This window comes from Sinohyriopsis cumingii, chromosome 13, assembly GCF_028554795.1.
Source record: "Sinohyriopsis cumingii isolate HCF-2022 chromosome 13, ASM2855479v2, whole genome shotgun sequence".
Taxonomy (NCBI): Eukaryota; Metazoa; Mollusca; class Bivalvia; order Unionida; family Unionidae; genus Sinohyriopsis; species Sinohyriopsis cumingii.
The window spans coordinates 35,773,122-35,800,986 of record NC_142973.1 but is presented as its reverse complement, the minus strand read 5'-3'; the positions used below and the strand labels follow the sequence as shown (position 1 = coordinate 35,800,986).

General features: G+C 36.3%; 1 protein-coding gene across 1 annotated transcript in view; it reads right to left on the bottom strand.

Annotated features, from left to right (window-relative positions):
• Positions 1–27,865, bottom strand: part of LOC149785202 (deubiquitinating protein VCPIP1-like) — a 115,964-nt gene that overhangs the window by 71,243 nt on the left and 16,856 nt on the right. Inside the window, exons 5-8 of the mRNA XM_089979004.1 lie at positions 27,051–27,162; positions 25,444–25,653; positions 8,828–8,915; positions 2,106–2,249 (exon numbers count right to left, since the gene is read on the bottom strand). Coding sequence (XP_089835130.1) covers positions 2,106–2,249; positions 8,828–8,915; positions 25,444–25,653; positions 27,051–27,162 — 554 coding nt within the window. The remainder of the gene's footprint in view (positions 1–2,105; positions 2,250–8,827; positions 8,916–25,443; positions 25,654–27,050; positions 27,163–27,865) is intronic.

The following is a 27,865-nucleotide window of genomic DNA, read 5'->3' as shown; positions in this document are numbered from 1 at the left end:
TTCACAAAATCTTAAGTAAAAGTTACATGCACGCTGAAAGCATGTGCTGATTGTTAATTATTCTTGCTGTAGTCGTTCAAATGAAAAGGCGTACAGTGTTAATTATTGGAAATTTGCAATGGACAAATGTACACGGAAATGCATATGAGAAAATTTTAGCAGTATGAAATTTGTACAGACACCGTTTATAGACCCTGGAACGTAATGAACCGTACACGTGCTTCGTCTTTCTTAACCTAATTTTGCTGTTAATTTTTCCCAATGAATTCAAACACATAATGATGTGTGACAAAATTATTGAATAGTTTAAATATGTATGCAATTTTGGCAATGGAATTACATATATTATGGATTAATTGCAAGCCCCGATGGTACGATATCAGACGGCAAGTAAACGGTGTTGATACTCAGTTCATGCTGTATATTAGATGCTGAATTCAGACACAATGATCTGGGAAAAAAATTACTGAATATTGTAAACCTGTGTACAACTTTTCAATGGAATTACATGCATTATAGATGAACTGCATGCCACAACGGCACAATAGTAAACGGTGTTGATACCCTTTTCATCATACACATTAGACATGAATACACGTATATGTGCCAATGAGCTGTTCTCTGAAAAAAAGTAAAATACTGTAAAATCCTGCATTAACGCGACCCCGATATTAACGCGATCCAATTTTTTGGACCCCAATTATCGCTTATAGCGGGGTTCCACTATACCATTTTTAAAACCCACACCAAGTCATCATCTGTTCAGTGTGGTACAGAACAGTCCTTCTTAAACCTTGTACATTTTGATCTTGAAAACTGCCCATCTCTCACAAACTTATTATGAGAGACCACTTGTCTTGAGGACCTATTGTTGGCAGAAGGCATGGTATCACAAGACAGGTTTTACTGTATTTACATCAGATACAACAATTATACTCTATGTGAAGCAGCATTGAGCTAATTGTGATAATTTAATATCACATTTGCAAAATTTATCGAATCTGCAAAAATTCATACAAAATATCAGACATCATAAGAAGTTTTCAGGTGGAAACCTCACTTTGATATGACTTTCTGATTTGGATGAGAAACTATATTCAAGATGGATGCCACGGTGGCTATATTGGACATATCTTGGCACCATTTCTATTTTTTTCCAATATCAAAAGATTTCTTATGCACAATATTGATATGGGAAGCCATCTAGAAGAATCAGTGGTAACAAGAGTTACAAGATGGCCAATGTGAGGACCAAATTATAAGGCAGATTGGCAGTTTATGTTTACAACCAACTCAAAAATCCCATGCTGATATGACCAATCATTCTGGAGAATAGTGATAACAGAATTTTCAAAATGGCTACTGTGGGAGGTATATTGTTTATCTGAGCAGCACCATTATCATTTAAGACCAACTAGACATCATTTGAAATCTTTTAGTGAATGCCCCTTGTTATTATGACCATTCATTCATGAAGAGGAGCAATAATACTTTTAAGATGACTGCTGTGGTGACCATATCACATCAGAACAGCACCATTTTCTGAAGCTTTTGTTATAGTGAATGACCATCCACTCTGAAGGAGCAAAGATAACAAGGTTTTCAAAATGGTTACTGTGGCTGCCATATTGAACATCATATAAAAACCTTAATCATTTAGGACAAACTAGACATAATTAGAAGTCTTTAAGCGAAAACCCCATGCTGATATGACCATCCATTCAGAAAAAGTAGCAATAATAAGATTTACAAGATGGTCATCTTGGTTGTCATATTGGATGTCCTAACAACACCTTTTTAATTTAGGACCAACTAGACCATGGGATGAACTGTATGTGTAAAGTTTCATGCAATCCTCCAAGTAGCTAAGCTGAAGCCACAATAACAAACCTGTGCAAACTGGTGGACAGCGAGACATAAGATCATTTCATAGGCTATCCTAATCAAGTAAAGATGAAAACAAACCTTTTTATAAAATGTTAAATCTTATGAACTTGGAGGGAAAATGCCCAACAATGAGCAGTGTGAATTTAAACACTTCAAAAACAACAAACTATCATAAGCATGAAATCTGCTAACACAGGTGAAACAAATATATTACTTACATCTCAGGTAGATTGTCATATTCTTTCCCATGCCAATAGTGCTTAAATCCACAGAGACATTTCCCTGACTCTGATCTTGTTTGGGTTCTGTCTCCATCTCTGTACTGATTGCTTCCATCTGAGTTTACCTGTCGCAACATCTCCCTGAGAATATACATCATCTGACATAAAGAGACTTATTCAAAACTACCACCATCCTTTCCCAATTTTGGTTTTGCTGAATAAATTGTTAAAGCTAAGTTAAAATTCCAATTCACACACACATACACTTAATTAAAAATAATTAAAAAAATAATGTATAAATATTATTCAACAATAATCACTATTCATAGTTGATATAAAGCTTATAAAATAAAAATTACTTAAAGTTTTACTGATCTTTCAGATTCCAATATTAAAAGCTACAACTTTGAGTTAATTGGCATAATATATGTAAGTAATATAGTAATGTATAGAATGAAATATTGTGTTTTATGCTTCATAGATACTGCACAATGTTCTCCGAGTTGTATGTGTTTTATGCTTAATACATACTGCACAATGTTCTCTGAGTTGTATATGTTTTATGCTTAATACATACTGCACAATGATCTCTGAGTTGTATGTTTTATGCTTAATACATACTGCACAATGATCTCTGAGTTGTATGTGTTTTATGCTTAATACATACTGCACAATGTTCTCTGAGTTGTATGTGTTTTATGCTTAATACATACTGCACAATGATCTCTGAGTTGTATGTGTTTTATGCTTAATACATACTGCACAATGTTCTCTGAGTTGTATGTGTTTTATGCTTAATACATACTGCACAATGATCTCTGAGTTGTGTGTTTTTATGCTTAATACATACTGCACAATGTTCTCTTAGTTGTATGTGTTTTATGCTTAATACATACTGCACAATGATCTCTGAGTTGTATGTGTTTTATGCTTCACAGATACTGCACAATGTTCTCTGAGTTGTATCCATTCACCACTGCCTTAATTGCTGCTTAATATTTCTTCTTCTGTTGAATTGGATGACTGCATTTAGCTCTAACTACTCTGTGTCTGTTGATTCCTCAAAGCATAAGTTCATGACTAGTGCTGATATTGTAGGATGTATTTTGTTGACAACACCATTAAAAGCATCATGCCATCCTTCAAATGAATTGCCAGTTCATGGCAGTTCTTCCTTGACATGGTGATACTGTGACTACATCATGTGGGAACTTTGAAAGACATTAATCCTATGCCAATATTTCCAATATATAGATATGCCGTTCATAAATAACATTATCTTCATCTCTACTACTTTTAACAAAAGTAAGCTTTTCCATTGTCATTAAAATCAAAAAGAACACTTGAAAAAATGATGGATCTATATATCCTGGCTCCATCAAATGTGTGCTCAAGGCATGCATGATTACTGATGCAATTTGTGCCCAGTATTAGTTAAATGATACATGAAACCAACGTATTAAGTAGAGGCGACAAACTAATCAGAAACGTTTATAGGTTTATTTAATACCCTGGTTAGATTACCTAACACCTAACCATTTGATTCATATTTCATTAATATCTATTTATCAAAACCAATTTTATTGTTATTCAGACATGATAAAAATTCTAATTAAGCAGATTACATAACTAAGACGTGCTCAGCAATTAATAAAACCAATGTCTAAAACTGAGTCAATAAATTCTGACAAACAAATTTGTCGTCATGAATTTTAATGAAACAGTGGGGCTGAAACGAGTTGATGAAAAGAATGGAAACCAGCTACTGGTAGGCAGTGTTATGCAGGGACAGGCAAACAATCTTACTGTATGGACATCTGATGAATGACGGTAAGTAGCAATATCAACAGCTCATTATAGATTATAGATTACTTGCTGCAAACAATGCATGCACATTTTTTCCACTCACAGAACAGTTTGCCATTTGAGACATAAACACAGAGAACTTAACAGCATGGTTAATTTACCTTGACTGTTGCATAATGTGTATAAATACCTATTTATTCAATGATACACATACAATTTTATATTACTCAGGGCAAAGTAATGGTTATTTATTAATTTCTAAGCACAGTTTAACCAAGGACACTTCTATGCCGGCTGAGGCAAGCATTTGTCCATTATGCTGAAAATTCCCATGATAGGACCAAATGTTTTATCAACCCCAATTGTCTCTGCTACCAGTATATAACACTAGCCATTCTAAAACCTCCCGAGTCCAAGAGAATATAAAAATAGCATTCTCTTATTCAACTATGAACTGACAAAATTTCTAATCACCAACTAATTAGGCATCAGCATTATGGTCGAGTCTCAGCCAAGTTCACAGTTTTTTCTCTTAAAACATCAAGGAGACACAGAAAACAATCTTCATATTCAAGTAGCCATCAAATAAAGAATGGTTAACTATTTAACAAGAGGCCCAATTCAGCTTGATAACTACAAATATAGGCTTTATTCAACATAAATTCAGCATTATGTCCTAGTATTTCCAAGGATACATTATTAGAAAATCTACCCGACAATCTTTAAATATTAACATAAGCTGATCAATTGTATGATTGAAATCTACAGTACACGCATCACATTTTATGTAAAATATATGTTACTATGGTGGACCTTAATCCACATTACAGTTTCCATCAAGGACAGGATATAGTGATTATTGTGGAATGTCTACGTCATGACTTAAAGTGGATGGATTAAGTTTTATTGTCTCAGAAGTTACAGCAATATAGTTGTGTAAATGTTTACCTTCATTACATTGTGTGGTAATTACTTGTTGCATCAGTCGCAGCAAACAGTGCACAATGCTCTTTTTAAGTCGTATACAATGATATTTAATATTCAATTATCCTTTTCATGATGTTGGATCCAAGTGTGTATTTATACAGGGTTCAGCAATTAGGCAAACAATGTGAAATTACATCCATAATTGCCCAAATGGCACTGAATCTTTGGAAACCAATGAAGCTTCACATAAATAAATTCTGGACTAGTTAAAAGTAATAATAAACAAAAATAAAATGAATGGGGCTTTTTTGCCCATGTTGCAGTAGCAGTTAATTTCTCCAGTACATCATATATTTTTATATTCAGCTGAAATGTCTACTATTATGCAAATTTATCTGAAAAATGGGCATATGTGGTAAATACAATTGTAATTTATGCACAATAAAAAATAGCTTCCAGTTTTGTACATCAGTTTGGTTTGAGCTTATCTAAGTGGAATTTATTCTTGTTCATACATCTCCACATCCCACTTGTTTTACTTTTCCTGTATTAGACATAAGCTGAATGCATCTATCAATAATGCCCTGTAGATTGCCTGAAATGGCATAAACCATGTGTCTGCCAAGGCTATAAAATCTATCTCTAATTCCACTGATTGCCATTAATATGTGCCTTCTTAATTTTCATGGCTTTAAACAGATAACCCTGGTAGAACTTCCTTGACTTCTCAGAACTGGACGTGGATGTGGTTTTGGCTTCAAATGTTGTAAATCTCTAAAATTTCAGTTTATCATGAACCAGTCATTAATTATAAGGCCATCATGAATATTGTCACTGTATTCACTCTCAGTAGTGCTCATTCATTCGACTTTCAATCTATCACATTTCTGAAGCTTTCTGTTTGTACATCTCAATTATGACCAGATTCGACAACGGATCATAAGCAAATAAGAAACGCACACTATAAAGGCAAAATTCCATGAACATCAGAAACCATTTGCATTCAGAAGTTAATGTTTTTTTGAAACATCGGTGCTAAAAAATAACAATTAAGCTCAACACCTTCCAGACTGGCCTTTGTTAACAAGCGTAACAGCTGACTTCAGAGTAAAAATGTCACTCTTTAGTGTGTGGTTGATAATTCAAGAAAAAAGTGATGAAAAAGTTACCAATTTTCTGTAAAAATCACTTCATTTATTGATTGAACAGCCAAAGATAGAGAGCTGACAGTGTAGATGAATTTGGTACATTACAATAATTATACTCTCAGATATTCAGTCATAGTCTACCAAATTGAATAAAGGTATTTGATTACTGCTTTCAATAAAGGTATTTGCATACTACTTTCAATAAAGGTATTTGCATACTGCTTTCAATAAAGGTATTTGCATACTGCTTTCCAATAAAGGTATCTGCATACTGCTTTCCAATTAAGGTATCTGCATACTGCTTTCAATAAAGGTGTTTGCATACTGCTTTCAATAAAGGTATCTGCATACTGCTTTCCAATGAAGGTATTTGCATACTGCTTTCCAATAAAGGTATTTGATTACTGCTTTCCAATAAAGGTATTTGCATACCTCTTTCAATAAAGGTATCTGCATACTGCTTTCAATAAAGGTATTGGCATACTGCTTTCAATAAAGGTATCTGCATACTGCTTTCAATAATTTCTTTAAAGGAGGTTTTGAAAATAGTACAGATATTAAATGGAGAAACTATGACAAATTAATAACCAGTGAAAGAAGCACTTTCAAGAAATTATTTATTGATAAAACACGTTGAAGTTACTGCTTGATACATAACAATACATCTATGTAGACATTTTCAATGACTTGCCCACTAAAATGCATTGACATGCATGTATTGAAAGAGATGAAAGATAATTTCTGAGCAAAGAATCCATAGCAAATTTTGGTGCTTAAAAAAACAAAAAAAGTTTAATGACAGTAATCTTATCGATAGAGATTCTGCTTAAATCATTAAAGACTTCTACTCCATTTACTTATTATGCTATGGAATTAGGGGAGGGTTGTATGCTGGGAGACAAACTAAGATGGAGGGGATGTGACAGTTTGAAACATATACACTTGTTCTGATTCTTAGGAAATAGAACTATCATTAGGCAGGCATCAAGGACATTAAACCTTTTTTCGATATTTAAGTTAAATGACAAGCCTCTATTTGGGAAAAAATAATTATATTTAGTTTTCATATAATACTAGAGACCAGTTTTACATAAGAATTTAATAACAAAAGCATTTCTGAGTCAAAAATTGTTTTTTCACACACTAACATCTTTGTAGTTTTAAGGTGTGTGGTTTTGTCATATTTTCTTCAATAGTTAATGTACATTTTGAAATTTGAAGTATGACATTGAACAGTAGCTTGTATATGTCCCAACTGTCCTGACTGACTGCTGTCGGCTGGATGCAGGAAGCTACAGAAAGAGTTGTTGTAGCCAACTTCAAAATGAGAATATCACTCCTTAAGCCAGTGGATGGTGATGCATGAAGATTCATGAATAAAGGTAAGGACAGAAATTAACTTTTTATTCTTCATTGAAATGACTACTGACACCATGCAACAGCTAATACAGTGTACACAATTCCAATGCCTTAAAAAAATGTCATCCACTCTCATAAGCAATATTATTTCCAAAAAAAAATAGTGTGGAAATAAAGGGGAAACTATGACAAATTAATAACCAGCATGCAATCCCATTTTATGAAATATCATTTTGTGGAAGAACCTCAAAGTTAATACTTGATACTGCACAGTATGTAAATGTATACTATACCTACACAATTTTTGGTGATGCAAACTATGTTATAGACATGGTGGGAAGATATCCATATTTAAAACCTCATTTTTCTATGTTATCTGTGTTCATCTTTATGTATCTCTAGCTTGGCCACTGATAAATGTAGCAAGAAATGTTACCCAAGTTTGTACAAGGTGTGCAATTGACACCTGTCATGATTGGGTTTACAATGTTGAAGTTTCTCCCATCTGTTTGTATAGTATCTCGACTTGTGGCAGAAATACAACAAAATCAGTGTGTGTGTGTGTGTGTGTGTGTGTGTGTGTTTGTGTGTGATTTGAAATTTTAACGTAGCCTTAACAATTTTTCAGTCATATTGCTACGATGTCTGCAGAGTGACAGTTTATAGTGATGTCTAGCACCGGGGCATCATGCCGCAGCATGTAGCATGATGTCCCACCCAGTCACATTATCCTGACACCAGGCCAACCAGTCCTAACACTGACCTCTTATGCTGAGCACCAAGCGAGGGAGCTGTAAGTACCATTTTTGTAAGTCTTTGGTATGACTTGGTCAGGGATTGAACCCACAACCTCCCGCTGAGGCGGACACTCTAACCACTAGGCCACCAGAGCAGTTCAACAGAGTCAGTGATGATGCCATTAAACCCACTACAGCTGCAATAAAATCAATGATGGACTTCCACTAGATGGGGTGGGTGGGTGGGTAAATCCAACATACAGAGTGCTCTTCCACTACTCATAGTGGGTACTTAATCCCCTGCCCATCTGTCAACATCCACCAGATTGAGTGGACAATCTGTAAAACATGATGCATGTACTATATTTACAGTGTTAATAAGCATAGATGCAAAACTACTCAAATTCGTTAGAAATTCCAGTTTTGTAAGCATACATACAAGGTTGACCAAAATCAGCTGAGAAACTTTTCATACTGAATAGTAAAAAGATAACAAATCAGATGGTAGATCAATCACATCAGATATGTACAATGTCCTGTGCGATGGAATTCTCACAATGTTCTTATCTGCTGCTAGATGGGACGAGTATACAATGGGATTTCTACAAGGGTTCTTGGTTTCAGAAGCTTTGTTCATGAGAAAAATTTCAAAAATATATAGCATATGCATGAGCTTTAAACTTATCTAAAAACCTGACCCAAACACCTACATACAGCTAGTCCTTAAAAAACAATGCCTTACCCAGAACAGAATGCACAGGAAGTTGGGTGACTCTTCTTCATGTCAGGAATCAAAACATTCTTCTCTTTGTCATAGGAACAGATCACACCTAAAAATAAATTGTACATGTCCAACTACAAGCAATGTAGACACAGAGCAGCAGTTGCCAGAAAATCCGGGTCTATGCTGTTTGCATGAATTCTTATACAGCATGAACAGTACTGACCCTGATTTGCTGGCAACACTGTAAATGATAGTAGACCTGAATGGTCCTTGTTGTTTGACAGTGGGGGCACACTGTTATGGTCACCTTGATGGATTGAAAATTGAGCCTAATGCGGTATAAAAGGTAGAATGAAGATAAAGCAGAAGGCAGCTTGATCATCCTCAACAAAGATATGACTGAGACTGGGGATTTTATTTCTTGACAAGAATGAGACTGGGGATTTCATTTACAGACATGACTGAGAATAGAGATTTAATTTACAGACATGACTGAGACTGGGGATTTCATTCACAGACATGACTGAGATTGGGGATTTCATTCAGACATGACTGAGACATGGGATTTCATTCATAGACATGACTGAGACTGGGGATTTCATTCAAAGACATGACTGAGACGTGGGATTTCATTCACAGACATGACTGAGACTGGGGATTTCATTCAGACATGACTGAGATGGGATTTTATTTACAGATATGACTGAGACTGTTGATTTCATTCACAGACATGACTGAGACTGGTGATTTTATTCACAGACATGACTGAGACTGGGGATTTCATTCAAAGACATGACTGAGCAGGGGATTTCATTTACTTCAGGAGCTATCAAAAGGAAGATAGATGATTCTTGACCAGAAAACCTGCTTGGCAAAGAAGAAATAAAATGAATTGCTCTTGGCACTGAATCATAAGCATTCTTTTCTACCAAAATGGGGGTATTTTCATTCCTTGTTCTCAATGATGCTAGGGAGAGAAGGTATACATTCTTCAGAGTAAAGTTCTCCAATGAAATCTCACTTAATGGTTCATAAGGTGGTTTAGATAATTACCTACGAACACATGAAAGGCTCCACCCAGGCATTAAAAAAGCAATACTGGTCTCCAAAAATAGATATAATTGATCATTTCTGAAAGACGAGGGTCTGAACCAAAGGTGGAGCCCACATAAAATTTGAGAGTATTCAAGACGGCTGCCCTATTGCCCTTAATGGTAGAGACAGAGCAATCTTTTTCTTCAAAAAGGAGAAAATCTGCAACAGCAGTAAAACGGGAGCATATCAGTATCAATGTGTTTCCAAATTACAAAATATTTTTCACATCATCACAAATCCAAATAGCTGATTACCTTTTAGCCTGGGTGATGCAGAATGCAAGCTTGCTCAAAAACTGATATTGGCAGATACTTTATTTCATAACAGCCAGGCATAAAAGTGTAAAATATGTACATTATTGTGCAGGAAAGCCCCCCCCCCTCCCCCCCATCCCACAACAGTAAATCCCTTTTCAGCAGAGACTCCTTGCATCTACCAACTGGTCAAGATAGCTAAACTAAGACCATAGGGCCACACAGACTATCAGGATGATGCTTCTGCGAAGAATATGAGGCATTACCATGCTCAACATATATCTTGGGACAAGATAAAATAAATTATTTTTTTCCTGTCCCTTAATTTATGTTTGAACATTTTCAATCTAATATTTCAAAACACCTATTCATGTGACCAAACTCATCAAACAGGAATTAACCTTATTCTTCTAAGATATCACCTGATCAATCTGTCCAATGGGAAAAAGGCAGAATCTCATAAACATATTTACTAATAATTTTATTATTAATAACTGTCAACATGTATGTAAGCATCTACTGACAGATCCTATGCAATTTAACACTGATTTCTTTAATACGTTAAGATTAGACCTTAATCCAGATATAGATATACAATACAATTTATAGTTATAAATTAAAAAGTTAGAAAAATTAGACAAAATCATGTACCAGGAGTTACAATCAAGGATAAACAATACTGATGCCACTTCACTTTGTGGTGAGTAATATTTAATGGAATATTTTCAAATTATTACAATCCAAATAAATGTCAATACAAGTATTGCATAATGAATACTGTAATAAACAGATCAACACAGTACATACCAAATATGCATTTCTGGGTGTGAATACTGGCATCACAATGTAATAATATTTTAATTCACATTTTTGTACATGTGTGTTTGTGATTTTAATTTTTAAAGTAGCTTTAACAATTTTTTAGCCATATCACTAAAAGGTCTGCAATGTGGCAGTTTATAGTGATGTCTACATCTGGGTCATCATACAGCAGACATGTAGCATGATGTCCCACCCAGTCACATTATCCTGACACCAGACCGACCAGTCCTAACTCTAACCTCTTAATGCTGAGCGCCAAGCAAGGCAACTGCAAGTACCATTTTTTTAAGTCATTGGTATGACTCAGCCGGGGTTCGAACCCATGACCATTTTGGTACATACTAAATTATATAGAATTTCCAATAATACTCCAAGATTTAACAAATTATTAGTACATCATGCTTATAATACACCCCCTTCTCTGCACAATTAACTGAATATTCAGTAAAAAGAAAATGTCAACTTGTAGGCAAGTATATACAGTACATAGTTACATTTTTTTTAAAGTTTCTGTACTTAAAGGCACCAAAAAAAGAAACTATCCGTTGATATATAACAGGCATGCTACCTTTGGAGACTGATTGAGAGTGCACTCGGTCATGATAATGCAAAGAAATCAATGCAATGCACATGCTGAAATAACTCATGCATACACAACATGATTACTGTGACAATTACCTGATCATGTGCTGAAATGACTGACAACCGAGAAAGCACCACAAATTACCGGTAAACTGAATTTAGGTGGGATTTTGCAGGTATGTCAGCACATATTTCCAGTTCACTTGTCTGTAAGTGCTATTGCGGCAAATCAGATTAACGTAAAAATAATTCATTTTAAAGGGCTATTATGAAATCAGCCAGAGCAAATCCTGCAGGACAATTATAATTTGACAAGCTTTTATAAATGATATTTAGCATTCCCACAAAAAGTCATGATACTGACAACATCATGTAATTGCTGCTCATTATAAAAAGTTGCCGAGAGTTAATCTGGATTTCGGTGGATTATTGTAGGCGTGTAATCATATCTTTCCAGTTGATTGTGCCACTATGTGCTGATCTGATTAATGTAAAAATCTAACTTTGTTGGAATAAATGGATTTAATGCAGCTAATATTTTATATTACTCTTTAAAATCACCACTATTTAACAAAAAGAAATGCAGAAGAAAATTATCATTGACAATTCAAACTGATCAGCTGCATAGATCATCAGGTGAATGCTTAATTGCCCCAAATTATCGTGGTTTACTGTAATATTTTTTATTTTTTAATCAATACCCTCGTTCATTTTACTATCTAAGCATCAATATTATGACTGAAAAGATGTCTGACAACAATTTACTACTGGACTAACACACTATTGGAATTCATTCTGAATATTCAAAATTTTTGGGCTTGTGACAAGATATTTAGGATTATTTGTAATTTAATTCACAATACTTTAAGTGTCTCTTGAATTTTCACTTTGTATTTAAGGAAATAAATTGCTTGTTGATTTTACATTCTGTATATACTCACATATAAGTTTGTTCGGGTACAAGCTGACAACCCCAAAATAGGTAAAAACATTAAAAAATGTGTGATCCAGGCATAAACCAACCCAAAAGTTCAGAACATTAAATAAAATGCACATGGTAAGTTCCCAATGCATTTATTTAGGCAAACATGTATTTTCAAACCATACATGTATACTTCTCTTGGGTTTGGAATGTATGATTATTACATGGAAATGTTATAAGTTAATATAATTTTATTTAATTTTCTGTTTTCTTCTTGCTTCTGCCTAATTCAGATTTGTGTATAATTTGATCAGATGATGACAAGAACTAAGCATTCAAGGGTTGCTGTAATATTATCTCTTCCTTTTGAGTCTAGTTAATTATTGTTTGTTTATGCATTATTGCATTATAATTTTGTATCAATGCACCAGTAATCTGGGTTGTCTGGAAAGGTAGGGTACGATAAGGTTGGAGAGACGTGGATCGCACACATGCAACTCACTGAATCAAGAGTAGATTGGCTGAACCCTACAAAGTATTGCCATGGTATGGAAAGCAGACCTGGTCATTGACTCTAGCAATGCTGGCTGTTGTCTTCCATGAGTGGCTATTGCCAGGTGTCTGCAACAACAGTCCAAACCAGCTCTGACAGGCATGGAGCAGATTTGTCTGCCCTATATAACAGGTGAGCATACATATGAACAGCTATTACATCTCTTACTCCAATTGTTTCAAACAGCAGTAAGGGTGGAGGGCATTCAAGTGGCCAACACCCTAAAAATGTCCTCAACAGCAGCTTGAAAGCTAAAATTCAGTCCATTCCATGGTCGGATCTGAGTAAGATGTGGATCTTAAGGAGTTCTGTCACACTCAATGTGTGTCGAGGCCCAACTGGGTCTACTTGCAGTGCTGGAGAAGACATACCAGGTGGTAAGAAGACTCAATTCCATCCCTATGAAAATGTCACTAACTCTCTTCTGTGGACAAGCAGTGAACATACAGAATTCTGGCACTGCCAGCTGGTTTGCCTGGCAAATGATCAGCCTGGAAGCTGGCGGTATAGAAGACGGTCTGGGTATCACTGGTAACGGCTGCTCCAAAGGCCTAGCTGGATAGAGAGATTTCTCACCAAAATCCCTGACATAGAAAGGGCATGTCGTCAACGGTACTGTTGAATGGACAGAAAGATCTCTCACTTAGATCCCCATAATTCACAGTTGACTGGGCTGATTCGATGAAAAGGTCCTCATGTTGGAATGGCTGCATGGCCAGCGACTGTGTGGTTTTAATATGTGAACAGAGTGTGGTCTGCCCAAATGCTGGCAGTATATGGCAGTCTAGCAATCACCAGTACCAGCTACACCAAAGACCCGGCTGAACGGACAGATTTCTCATTGAAATCTCTAGTACTATAATGATATGATGCAGATGGTGTGGCTAGATGGATGGATCCATCATTAAGATCCCCATATGAACTGTTTCGCTGGAATTTTCCATGAAATGGTCCCCATGCTGGGATGGCTGGACGGCCATTAATGGTACAGCAGTATTAAGAGTTGGATCCCATGGATCCTGCATGAACCCCATGTGCCCTGACTTACAGGATATGCTCAGACATCTGGTGGTTCTTAGCCTTGTGGGCTGCCTAAAATCTGGCAATACTCCTCAAGGAATCGGTTTTGCCAGCAACTCATAATGTGCATTTTATGTGCATAGTAAAAATTTCTCCCGAAATGACACAAGAAGAGAAAACAAAATATAGATTAGCAAATTAGTATGTTGTTGTTGTTGTGGGGTTTAACACCATTTTTCAGCACATGATAGGCTATGCATGGCAGCCAGTATTAATGGTGGAATAAGAACCTGGGAAAACCCCGGGAAGAACATCCGACCCACGAGAAGCTACTGGCAAGCTTTCTCACATAACCACATTAGCAGAATTCCAGACTTGAACCCATGCAGACAGAGGTGAGATGGCAGTGATCCATAATGGAGAACGCTTTACACCACTCGGGGGCCCCAAATTAGTATGTGACTAACTAGGTACTATTATAAATTGGCAGATCAGTTTATAACTAATTAACTAAAATGGAAGCCCAGACTTCCACTGATTATGTATTATAGACAATGCATATCATAAATGGTGTATACATAGTATAATCAAGTCACTGTTGACTTCCATGCTCTGAAGTTGCATATACATCATTTCAAGTGCTATTTTACTGAAATGAAACAAAAACACAAATCAAAGCAGCAACTAATAATGTATTGAAATTACTATGTTGCTAAAATACTGTTGTAACTAACAGAGCAGTGAAAGTGTCATATCAGAAACCTATAGCCCTGTTAGGAATATATGCACAATGCTTAGTTAATAATTAAACCATAATTCTATCAAAACAGCATGAAATATGAATAAACTAAGCATAAATATTAAGCAGCACTGCATAATTTTGTTAATAACAGCTCTCTAACAGATGGAGTAAGCGAACAAAGTCATAGGTATGCTAACTCATAATGACCTTGTACAAGGTGAATGATAGCATGGTGGGAGGGTGGTCTTGAAAAACGAAGTGCTGAAAGGTGACAAAATTACTCATAAATTGACAAAATATTTAGAATAATACATGCAACCTGCAGTAGATCAATAAATTCATACAATAAATCCAAAATGAACGTTGGATGGGCCCATAGGAATAAAATATGGCTGGACTGGTGGAGGATAACTGTATGACATGTGCTTTACTGCAGCGAAGCTAAAAACTGGCATCACCTGGTGGTATAAAGGGGTGGTAATGGGCAAGAGTTACTGTCCTTTGTCTATTTAAAATGGACAGGATAAGATGATTTTCATCTTTTAGTAGGGCTGGATTTGCAATGTAGCATGCTATTTTCTAAAGTTGTACTGATATCACTTTTTGCAGATTATGCCAATACCACGCATAGCCGATTATTAAAATTGCCTATACCGATTATTTCAAGAAACCGCCTGTTCAACAGTTATTGAAAGCACTAGCATTTGATTGACAAGCAAACTATGCCCTATTTTTGTTATAACCAACAATGCCTAAAATGGGTGCGGATTTATGTTAACAGGTCAAATGTGTTCTCAAGCTACCATAGATGTGATAACTATTTCCCACATTTTATATCCCACCTTATTTCTTATTGTTAACTCATATATGCAAATAAAACTCTACTAAATAACACATTTATTCCAAATTAGTTTTTTGGAGGTACATATGCTCTGTGATATGTTTCTTCATTCCTTCTTTTAATTTAATGATGGTAATCAATGCTTATAGATACGATACAGTAACATAAGGTCAAGCTGACTCGTGTAAGTTTCACTGGCGGGGATGGAGATCATAATTTGCTTGAGAAAAAAATCTACAGCATTCAGTGATCATTCCTGGGATTTAGGAAGCAGTTCACTAACAAGCTAACCATGTAAAGTGCGACAAAAATACATTTCTGAACTCCTGGTTGATGGAGATGTACTTCGTGAAGCTAGCCATAAAAAAAAGAAAGGGGGGGGGCATTTAATCACCGAATGCGTGAAATCGACAGTCACATTATACGTAACTTATCTTACAGTGCAAAGTACGATCATAGGGTTTTAGTATTAAAATTTCATTATCTAAATAAAGTTTCTTATAAAACTATTATTTGGAAAATAATACACATAATATAGATTTGCTTAATAATACCTGATGTTTCTATTAAAAAAAGAGAGACTGTAGGAAAGTAGATATTTTACATTTGATAATGCATTTATTTCAGGTGACAACAGTTAGACCTATGCACTAACGGTGATGTGCAATGCAAAGACCATGAAAGTAGTGCAAAACAGTCATGTAATGATTTATTTTGTAATATTATGGCTGTATTGCTTGTTGTCAATAAAGTAATAAGTATCCCATCTTTTTCAATTTTCATTGCCTATTACATTAATAGTCTTGGAAAAATATTCACTACTTATTCTTGTGACATTTTTTGAAAATTGCCAAGAAAATATTGAGTTTGGCGATTTTTTTTTTTGCGACAACTTTTAAAAGCCAGGACCATCTCTGTAATGTGTATGCTGGAAGTTCAACGGCCACACGAGGCCTCAATGGCTGGTGTGACTGGGATGAGTGCATGCATAGTATTGATAATTTGTTGAGAGCAGACAATCAGCATTAGTTTACAGCAAGCGTGTTAAAAAGTATTTACTTTTAAGAATATACTGTCTTTCAATTAACCCCCAAATCAAATGTTTATTCCTTAATTTCCACTATTTAATTCTGAATTAAAATTCAAGCCATGTCATGATGAATGTTATGATTAAATTTATATTTTGGAAATTTGTTTACACTGGCACTGATTATTTCTGCCGATACAGATTATTCCAATAATTGGCCTGATTGTGAGTATGGCCGATTAATCGGTACAGCTTTACTATATTCTTAACATAATGGGATTGTGAAACATATTCAAAGGAGAAATATATTTATTTTACATGAATAAAAGTCTTGGGACACAGGGAAAAAAATAATTATTTTTCTTGTCGCAAGATTTACAGCCACTATGGTGGTCAATAAAAAAAACCTTCAAAATGTTCAAGTTCAGACCTAGAACCACAGATAAGCCTACCTGACCCCCCCTTTTTTTCTGGCTTTTCCCCTCCCCCTCAATTATTCAGTTTATACACAAGTATATGCGGTAAATTGCTGGTTTTACTTTTTCCTTCTGTAACATATTTTAAGATCTAAGGCCATAACAATAGACTCACAAATAAGTCAATGTTGTTTATTTGTAAATCAGATTCATACAGTGTAGGGAACATCTTTGAATAAGGTGATAAATAAGGGGTAATGCTGGAATCTCTAGATGTTTGTAGAACACAAAAATGTTGCCATTTCAAATATTTTTACATTTTCATGTCACTATTTCAATTCAGAAAACGAAATATGGTATGAACTGTGTTAATTCTTTTCATGGATGGTATTCATTACACAATATTTACAGTTATCTGGATTTTAATAATTTGAAAATATTAGGGTAAATTAAACACTACTCACCGCAAAGTGAAGTGTCCATCAATGCTGTTTACCATGGGTGCTTACTAGCAAGTTTATTGCTTCTATTTTTGTGATAACAAACTTTATTTGTATAAATATTTGCATTTTGCTCAATGAACACTGTCTGATGGAATCAATGTTTTGATATAATTTGAATTTTCCTTTTCCATAATTTAGATTAACTCTCAAGTGAAATTTCCAAAATTTTCTGGCAGTGCATGTGGCTCCATAGGCCTTTAGCTTGTAATGGCATGTACCTGATGTTGACTACTTGGAAAAGTACTCCATGTACTTGATGCTGACTACTTAGAAAAGTACTCCATGTACTTGACGTTGACAACTAGGAATATTACTCCATGTACTTGATGTTGACTACTTGGAAAAGTACTCCATGTACTTGACGTTGACAACTAGGAATATTACTCCATGTACTTAATGTTGACTACTTGGAAAAGTACTCCATGTACTTGATGTTGACTACTTGGAATAGTACTCCATGTACTTAATGTTGAGTACTTGGAATAGTACTCCATGTACTTAATGTTGACTACTTGGAATAGTTATAGAAGTTTCATGAAGATTTTTATGAATATGGAAAACTTAAGTGTGGGTAGCATGCATGATGAAAAGTAATGTGGATTGAAATAACCCTTGCAGTTTACTCATCTGTGGAAATAGAATGGGTCACAATTTATATTTCACCCCATAATTTCCATAATGTCACGGAATCTAATGACAAAATATTAACATGTGCCAGCATATTTGAAATATGGGAAGAAACATGGAGGCTTGCAGCATGAGAGTATTATCATGTACATAACATGGAAAAACTTGAACCTGGAAAGGAACAGCCAGTAAATGCAGTGTCTTAAAATGGAAAGCAATTTCTTCCAGCAAATTACACTTCACAAAAAATACTTACTTGATCATATTATTAGGAATACAAACTTTCTATCTCCTGACTCCCCAGCCATACTAAATGATGAAAATTCATATTTTCTGTCTATAACATAAAGGACAATAACTCTTGCTTATTACCTCACCTTACTGCCGCTATGTGAAGTTAGATTTTAAGCTAACAAAGATGCTCACAAAGCAGGGTGGCTGGAAGGATTTTTAAGTAACGTGATCAGGTAAGAATTCTTGGGCTGGCTGGGCCTTCTCCAGAGTAGTTCCTTTAATGAGCCAACTTAGGCTGCACCACTATTACAAGAATGATCATACCTCGATCATGATATTGACCCTTGTGTCGTATGGACTGGAAAAGGACATCATTAAGCCTGCAAAGTCATTTGTAATGAGCACATATAAAGTGACCCAGTGGGATAGAATTCGCTGTCACACTGAAAACTCAAAGAGTTGCAAGGAAGAAAGAGTTGGGGAAAATTGGAGGCCCCTTCAAAATGATTTGGATCACCAATTCATTTTGCAGAAATAGTTTCATACAATATGATTGGAACTGCTGGAACCCACATACAGACTGCCTGTGTGTGGTAAGGATGTTAAGTTAGCAACAGGAAAGAGGAGGCTTATGGGCAAAGAAACTTGGTAAGGGTACCTCCTAGACAGGTTGTTGTTGTCTGCAGGCATAAGGTTAAGATCTGAACGGCACTTGCCTATTTTTCCTCCATCCTGGATGGGATGGCTGGATGTTAAATGAAGCAAGTGGAGATGAAAGTTTGAAGGATGGTTCTTGAGCTGTCTGCCTCTGAATTTCTTCAAGTTTGCCACAAACAGCAATGGCGAGGCCAAATAAACAGATGTGGCTTTAGCAACATGGAGCTCAAACATGCATACCAACATATCAGTTCAAGATTCGCAGAGGCAATCAACATATCTGCCACTGAATGGTGAGTTTGCTCTGTTAATGGCCTGAGCCATTTGGGCCACTGATTTCCAGGGGTATTGGTTGGCTGTTTTCTTTCTGGCTGGAAAGAGGGATCTATCGCTAAAATTCCAATCAAAATATGTTTGCATAGCTGTAAACCCAGTGAGACAGATGGATCTACCACCAAGATCCAAGTAATTGTAATTGTATGTAGCCATAAACATGTTAGGATGGACAGATTATCATTTGGATCTCTGCAACTGCTAAGAGATGAAGGTATTGGCCAGTTAAGATGGCCAGTCAAGATGGACAGATGTATCACCAAGTTCCCTGTAATTGTAATTATATGTATCTGTAGCAAGCTGTGACAAACAGATCTATCATTATGATCTCAATAATTGTAGAAAGATGCAAAAAGCATCGTCAAGATGGATGGATATTTCAATAAGATCCCTTAATTAAGATGACTGAACTGGATGGTGCCATTATGGGTTATTAGATGAATAAATTGGATCCATTAAAAAACCAAAGTGCCCTGACTTACAGGCCCAAGGGCCAAGCTTGGACTTATGCCATCTGAGCTGTCTAATCATTAAAATTAAAATTTTGCATTGCTGTCACCCTCTTCCTTTGTCTTAATCAAATTTTTGCAAAAACCTGAGCCCTTTCACGTTTGGTTCATATGGTGTTCATGCTGCATGGTACTGATGAAGTAAATTTTGTACATGCAAGGCATAACTTGTGTACATCAACCTTGGCCTTAAATTTGTTGCATTTATTATACTCACTGCCAGTCTCAATGCAAAAACAAAATGAAACAAGAACACAAAAACCTGTATAAATTAACAATGCAGCATTAATAAGTTGATAAATCAATACCCATTACTGACTGGGCGAGCGAACAATAGGATGTGCATGTAAAACCACGAACCACAAAATAGATCAGTGAAAGTTATAATTTCACAAAAATATTTGAAACATTTATAAAATAATGTATATAACCTGAAGAAGAATGATTAACATACAATATAAATACAAACTCCTGGATGGATGGTTAAAATTACATAAATTTTGGCATGGATTGACGGGAGCTTTTTTGTACAATGATTGCATGACAGCTAATGCTTAAAAACTAGTGACACTTAGTGCTGGCAGGAGGAGGTGATGTGCAAGAGTTATTGCCCTTTGTCTACGTGCCATATACAGAAAAGAAAAATGTTCATCATTTAGTAGCACTGGATTCAGGAGGTAGCAAGCTTATATTCCTAATATTATTGTGATCAAGGCGCATATTCAAAGGAGAAACCAATTTTTTTATAGTAAAATGTTTCTTCAATAATACTTTACAATATAACACCTTAGGAGAACTACTACTACCTTTCAAATCCAGCCTTCCCAGATTAAAATGTCTTAGCTAAATAGGTACAAATTATCTGCCCACCTAGATTGTACACAGAGTGATCTTCCCTTGACCTTGGTACTGGCATTAAATCCGATAAGTCATCAATTACTACTGGAGCAGAAGGCATGCTCTCTATATGGATGTAACTGCACGAATCTAGGGAGGATGTAAGAGCATTACAATTGGGTAAGTATTATCGAAGAAGCATATTTTCATCCCAAAAAAATGTGTTTCTTCTTCAAATAAATTACCCAATCATAATACCTTTGGAAAACAGGTATGAGTCAGAGGGAGATAATCCCCTTATCCTTGAGAGACCATCTCCAGTCCTCAAAGGCATGTGAGATTGCTTCTAGATCCCCCAAATGGAAAACAGAAAAGTTTTCCCTACCTAAAATCCCCCAGAAGCGAAGCAGCATCTTTATGAAGTTGACTGACCAATGACCTGCAAAGGTAATCTTTTGCACCACTGGCAAAGGTTTCTCCAGTTGAAATAAGCCTTTTAGGATGAAAGATCTGAAACAAAAACCTGGATCTCCACCCCATGGCATGGATAATTACATTTACAGAACGGTTTCACTCATATGCATTGTTTGTGGTGACTGTCCTAACATCATGAGCCAATATGCACAACAAATTCATTGGCATGTGTTTAGTCCAATATGAGGAACAGAATGTCCACTATATTCTGGATGAACGTGTCCATGTTAATATATCATACTTCCCCTCTATTAAGGCAAATAAGTCATGATCTCTCTCAATGCAACAGTTAGGTCTTCACTTCTGAGCTGACACTGAATCCTGTAGCTAAACCTTGAGATAAAGTGTCATGAGGCAGAAATTAGTACCAATATTTGATTATCCATGAATGGTAGCCTGTTCTTGGCAATGAACGCAGGGGATTTCGTGAGTGATACTGATCCATTTTGTCTGAACTGCATATGGATGGGTTCAACAATACAAAATGTATTTGCTGATTTTGCCTGTGATCGCCAAAGCAGTGAGGAGTCAGGACTTACATGAGAGGTGAACTAATTAAGCTCCTGAAAGCAGTTCAAATGGTATCTTGTTCAGCCAGTTTAATCCCAATGGTAAATTCCACTTGAGCAAGGATCCAGTGTCACTGGCCATCATGTGAAATAGAAACTTAACAGAAAATGGCATAGGTCTTTGGTTTGTCCAGTATCCTCTCTTCCACGAAAATGCAGTGTGCAGTGGTTGTGGAACAGTAGGTTGAATTGTGATTGGTGCTAAATGTTTCTCATTGAAGAGTCAAAGGTGTGTGTGAATGTGTGTTTTGGTGTTTTAACATAGCTATAACAATTTTTCAGTCATATCGCTACTATGTCTGCAGTGTGGCAGTTTATAGTGATGTCTAGCACTGGGGCATCATGCCGCAAACATGCAGCATGATGTCCCACCCAGTCACATTATCCTGACACCAGGCTGACCAGTCCTAACACTACCCTCTTAATGCTGAGCGCCAAGCAAGGCAGCTGTTAGTACCATTTTTGTAAGTCTTTGGTATGACTCGGCCAGGAATCGAACACCGACGACCTCCTGCTTCTGATGTGGACACTGATACCTCTAGGCCAACGGAGCGGTGAAGAGCCAAAAGAAGTTAGCTATTGCAGTATGGATGCCTACAACGGTATCAAGTGCTTTTGTGTGCTCCACCAAGAATATACTCCATTGCCTCTAAGGTGAATGCCAACACACCTAAGGGATTGTCCACCGCTTGTTGTGTGAACTGTTTGTTCTGAAGGGCATCTTTTAATAAAATCCAGATGTGTCGATTCTTCAAATCTGAGTTTGGACGAAACACATGCCAATGTGCTGCTTAAAGCAAATGTTGCATGATTGATGAGGATGATCGAAGATTCCCATTTGAGTGGAGCAATCAGGATGAGATACTCAGATTTTTTTTGATTCCGGTATCACCTTTAGAACCCAAGATGATGAAGTGTACACATCTGGCCATTCCAATCCAGAGAAAGAGCATCAATTATTCAGATTTTTGGATCTGGGGCTTTGAAGACAAAGGTTGTCATTTTAGCATTCCACCTTGTTGCCATGAGATCTATAATAGGTCAACCACATTGAGCAACTATTGAGTGTAAACAGAAGGATAAAAGACCATTCCATTTCATTTGTATTAGTTCCTTCGTGCAGGACAATGGGTCTGCCAATATATTAGCCAGCCTAGGATATCTCAAACTTAAATGCAGATTTGTCATTGAGGACATGTCTTTAAAAAATCCTAAAAAAGAATAAAAAGCATAGCTGCCAACCTTCCAGGCTCACAATTAGTGAAAATAGGGATAAAAAATCGTGAATTTGGACAAGAATTCATGAAAAATACCATGACAATAACTCCATCCACTCTGACCGTCGATACTACACTATATCAAGTTCGCAATAAAAAACTAAAATACTACATACATGCAGAAATATTTATCAAGACATGATACTGTGGCAGACTTGAACTTCCTCAACTACTTGATCGTAAATTTGTTTTCTAAACAGTTAAGACTTCTTGCCGGCTGGTTGATCTTGGTGACTAAAATTACTGACAAATTTTCTGCAGCTAAGGAGGCCATAAAGTCTTATTTTTCCTCACTAGAGAAAATACACTTTTGCTTGCACTGTTGCAGTGAAGAATGCACAGGAGCTGCAGCACTTTTGGTCCTTCCACATTAAAATTTGGAATCGATTTTCGAGTCCGGCAACATTTGTCAGAACAAATGTTCAGCATGGTCTTCAGCTGATAAAGGTAGATTGTGTTCGACATGAAAACTTACAAATAATGCTTCAGCACTGGTGGCCTGCATTTCTTCTGCCAATTGTTTAAAATATTCCGGAGCTGAAATCTGCGAATTCTTAATTTTCCCAACTTCTACGTTTTTTGCAACCGACGTGTTTCCTCACATCGTCTCTGCGATGTCACACTGAGTGCAAAAAGCATGATGAATATCAATGTTTAATGGCAGAATGCATGGTCAATTTTTGATATATTCCAAATTAAACTTCACTTTGTGAGTAATACACTTCTTTTTTCTTAGTGGTGAAGACATTTTCAAAACCGTATATGCGATGCTGAATCGTAACTCAAATCAGTGTTGGTGACGCATGTGTGGAGCAAAATTCCGGTTATGCCCCAGTTTCTCTCAAAAGCATTTGTAAAACTACTCTTATACATATAGATTAAAATAGGCTAAAATGCTTGCTACTGGGCCAACTGTACTAATCAGCTGTAGATCTACTAATATCGCGACCAGCAGTACCAGACCGTTTCGGCAACTGCGAATATCACAACTAGCGCTTAACGGGATATCGGTTATTTTATTAAAGATTTTAAATAATTGAGGATTGGAGAATTCGTGAATTTTTGGCTTGCGGCGCGAATCTGTGACACGCTGAAAAAGTCGTGAAATTCACACCAAATTCATGAGGGTTGGCAGCTATGAAAAAGGTCTGGGTATCGAGACAAGTTACCACAATGGAGTTGTCAGACAGCATGAGAACCCTGATCCCATGTAGGTTCTCCAGCCACCAATGAAAAGCTTTTAAAAAAGATTTTGCCACAAGAATGTCGATATGTAAATAATGATCCTGAGGGGGAGAAACTCCCATGGCACCATGAAAGGGTGGGAGACTTGCTCCCATAGTCCACTGTGGTCGCATTTGTACCGATCCTGATTGCCAGAGGTTAAAGTGACTGGCAGCACTATGTGGGTTAGACTGATCCATGAGAGTGCCTGTACAGACTAAGTCTGCCACAGGCAGTGCTTAGCAGCGCTATGAGGGTTAGTCTGTTGTATAACTGGTTTCATGAAGTAAGTTTTTGAGTATTGTGGCACTAAACTGGACATAATACACAGGAAGTGCCTAGCAACACTGTGCGAGTCGTGGAACTAGACATGTTTGTTTTTTGGTGGCTGATACTGTGTGATCAATTGTGGTCCTTGCCCAAATTGTGATCAGAGTTATATGTCTAAGCCCAGTCCTGAAGGAACATGGCCACCCTGGGTGGAATGACATCCAGTTCTTGCAGTTGAGACAGGGTAATCCATGTAGCCAGTCCATAATTCTTATATGTGAGACTGTAACTGAAGCCGTTGGTGCTCTCCGTCTTGCTCCCCAGTAATTATACGGTTTCAGACCCTTGCATGCAAGCTGTTGTTCTTGTTCCTCAAGCTATGTTTCTGTACCATGCCCTTAGTTTCCAAACAATTGCCGCCCACTGACTTCTGTCCATAAGATGCAAGTCTGACATGTATTAAGAAACGACAACTACATGTTCTGAGTGGCTGCCAGACTGGTCAAGCTCATGGTCTAAATACGTAAGACAAAACAGAGTAAACAATATATGTTTATAGTATAGTAAACATCATGCTTCATGACCTTACAAGTGTCCACGCATAGTTACCCAGTATGATAATTACTTGTAAAGGGTTGCATATGGCCTGTACAGGTAGAGAATTAGAATACTGCTGTTAATATTAACAATAATGGATTATAAAAAAATCAAGAGAGCAAGGCATGTTATACAAGTTTCTTTATCTAATTTCAAGTTATTTGCATTCACTTGTTAAACACTAAACGCAGGAAAGAAAATTATGACGGCCACTAAATAATCACACAACAGTTGTCTATGTATAAATACCATCATTTGGGAATGAATACAACTTAGTAGGATCCAGCTGCTTGTAGATCTCGACAGCCAGTTCATAGAGGGCGCCACCTTCACGAAACCATTCTGAGTTGAGGTGATACTCCGTCAGCGCTTCACATGTCAAACAGCGGTACAGCAGTTTCTCTTGTACAGACATCTGTGTCCTGTGTAACACTTCTTCAGGACTGACACCAACTATTCCTGTCAGAACAAAACATGAGACTGAAATGCAGTAACACATTAGCTTTGCACTTCAATAAGGAAAGAATTTGGTACTCTTAACAAAGAAGGCAACTTGGCACTACTGAACAGTCTGTCCTCTTAATAGGTGAAATTTCACGATGGACACATTCTTGCAAATAGTAGTTCAATTTTCTGACTTTTTAAATGATGTTAATCAAAGATTAACAAATAAGTATTACTTGCCCTTAGAAAATGTATATTTAATCCATATTACTGAGTAAATGGGTAAAAATAGACACCAAGCGTATAACATTCGAGGTAATTTAACTGTATATCCAGGTTCTCTAAGCTATTAATTAAAATCTCAGTTGTCAAGCTCTTCTATGTATGAAATAACATTTGCATGCATTTCTCATGGGGAGCTATATCTCTCAACCTTCAGCTTTTGGCCCTATCACAAATCACTGGCAACTTGTACAGTAGGATTGTTAGCCTGGTGCTAGCTTTATGCCACTTAACACTGGCATTACTGAATGCAGGTCCAAGCTCCAACATTAGGACATGAAATGGTCAGTAAATGTCCATCAAGGATCAGTATTTAGAGTAAGGTCCAATAATTGTTTCCACCTAAGGGGCCACCTAGCACCATAACCTGAGTCATCATGAGTACTCAATTCAATGCAAATTTTACTCCATGCTTCAGCATAAGAAATATTGTGATATCCTTTATCTCTATGCCTGTCTTTTACTACATGACCTTCTAAAACACCAGGCAGAAATTTACAAAATCCTGCTAGTTATCTTGCGAATAACATTTTGGAAGATGAGTACTATTCCTCTCATGGGGTTCCTGGGAAAGGGTCAAAGGTCAAATGTACATAAATATTGATTAAGCATTATATGTGTGGTCATAGCAGGAAGATTCCAAATATTATGTTATGGATTTTGGACAAATGTCATGGACTTGATTATATGGGTGAAATGCATTAAACAGTGTGAAGATTTGGTAATGGTAAGCAATCAAAGTTATCCCAGTTAGAACCTGATACACAGTAAACTAGTAATAATGACAGTATGAACTTCAAAAGTACATAAGAAAACGAAGGTACAGATATGAAAGCTAGAAAATGAAAAAGTAAATAACTATGGTAAAGAACATTCAACCAAGTTACTAGGAGACAATGGCATCAAAAAGCTCCCACTTTTCTCTTTTATTTACTCCTCAATCCTAGCACCATGATCCTAACCCCATGACCTTGGAGTGAATAAAGACTAATCTTTCAAGGTGAGTTTATTAACTATTTAACTATTTAACAGGTAAACTAATTTCACACCGTGGAATTTTGTACTCATTAAAAAGGATCAAATACATAATTTCAAATTAAAAAAATGAATTCTGGTGGTATCAATAGTACCTGAAGACTTGTAGATGTACTGGTGAACATCAGCTACCAATGATGGGGGCACTTGATTCTGCTGGATAAATACTTCCTCCATTGCTGATACAAGCTGATGTATGTACTTGTCCTGGAAAGAGGCAGTTACCAATTAACTGACATATAAAGGCTAGAAAAAGGTTTTCATTTTTAATATGCTCAGATAAATAAACAACTTTTGCCTCTTCATCTTTGAAAATTATATTACGGCATATACTAGCTTACAAGTTGAGTCTAACTGGAAACTAAGGAGAACCAGATCTGACATCACATAATGTGCTGGAGAGATCTGGATCTATGCAGTTCATTGGGAGCAACTAGTAGAACATAGATCAAATTCATTGTGTGATGCAATTAAATGTATGCCTAAATATTCTTAAGCAGAATCAGGATTTATTTAAAAGGAGGTCCAAGTCTGAACAAGTTTATTTATTCTTGCATATATTAGTAAGAATTTTTGTCAAGTTACCATTCATCTATCTTTGTGTTAATATATATGCTGCATATTTCCATTTTAATGCAGAGCTGATTACTAAAATCAAAAGCAAAAAAGTAAACATTAGTAATGTTTGAAGTTTGATTTAGTACATTTTAGTATATAATCTGTGTGTCAACAGTGGGTGTGCAATTAACTCATTGTTTTAAAAATAATAATGAGTGATTCTGCACTAACTATGGAATGTCATACAGTTAAATTAGCTCAACAACAACTAGAAACAATTAAGAAAATTCTTCCTGTATGTGATTCTGTCAAACAGCAGCTACAACAGCATCTGGAAGCTGTTAAGAACCTG